General features: G+C 44.0%; 1 protein-coding gene across 2 annotated transcripts in view; it reads left to right on the plus strand.

The window, feature by feature from the left end:
- Window positions 1-740, plus strand: part of LOC114023230 (HAUS augmin-like complex subunit 7) — a 24,175-nt gene extending 23,435 nt beyond the window's left edge. For both annotated transcript variants that reach the window (XM_027835782.1, XM_027835772.1), the window contains 2 exons: window positions 393-461; window positions 613-740. In XM_027835782.1, the coding sequence (XP_027691583.1) occupies window positions 393-461; window positions 613-614 (71 nt within the window). In that variant the 3' untranslated portion in view covers window positions 615-740. The remainder of the gene's footprint in view (window positions 1-392; window positions 462-612) is intronic.
- The last annotated feature ends 7 nt before the right edge of the window (window positions 741-747 follow it).

Below are 747 nucleotides of genomic sequence, written 5' to 3' on the forward strand. Positions count from 1 at the left end.
AGACTTGAGCGCAAGGCCCTTTGATTTAAGAAAGGAAAAGATCCTCAGTGAACTTTAGAGAGGGCAGCTTCAGTGCAATGGTGGCTCTTGGAGCAGTCAGTGGGGGATTAGAAGCACCAAAGGTCTGTCCTTCTCAAATTCAGCAGGTTGGTGTGAGAAGATCGCTTGAACAGGCGTCGGGGTCCATGGCAAAGCTCGTTTTCTTTGTTTGGGGCTTGGTTTCTCAGGGCAGCTCTGAGCATGTTTTTAGGCATTGGGAGAAGAGCCCGTCTTGGGGCAGTTGGGGGGCAATGATCAAAGGGACAGGTTCCTGATGAAAATGAGAGGAGTTTCCCGAGAATCATATACTCATGCAACTTCTTGGCTTTTTTCTCTCTTCTTCCCACCCACAGTTGAAAAATTGAAAGAGTTAAAACGGAAATATGAGCTCTTCCAAGACAGTCCTTGGACATCTCTTGAATGTATGGGCGAAAGCTAAGTGTCTATACCCTGGTTCCCCAGCTTCTTAGGATTTGGCTGCCGCTGGTGTTTGGGAAATGAGGGGGAAGACTTTGGTCATGAGACAAGTTTCTGTTTGCTTTTTTAAAAGTAATTTTTGTTTTTTGTCAATAGGAACTTGAGAAGCACCAACAAGGTCCACACAGAAAAAAGAGGATTGTACGTGAAACAGCACATTGAATTGTGTACACCTTACTTTTTAAGAAGCATTTAATAAAATCACCACCTTAGTTTCAAAGTGATCTTGTG

The sequence above is a fragment of the Vombatus ursinus genome, unplaced genomic scaffold, assembly GCF_900497805.2.
Source record: "Vombatus ursinus unplaced genomic scaffold, bare-nosed wombat genome assembly UNPS02004405.1, whole genome shotgun sequence".
Lineage (NCBI taxonomy): Eukaryota > Metazoa > Chordata > Mammalia > Diprotodontia > Vombatidae > Vombatus > Vombatus ursinus.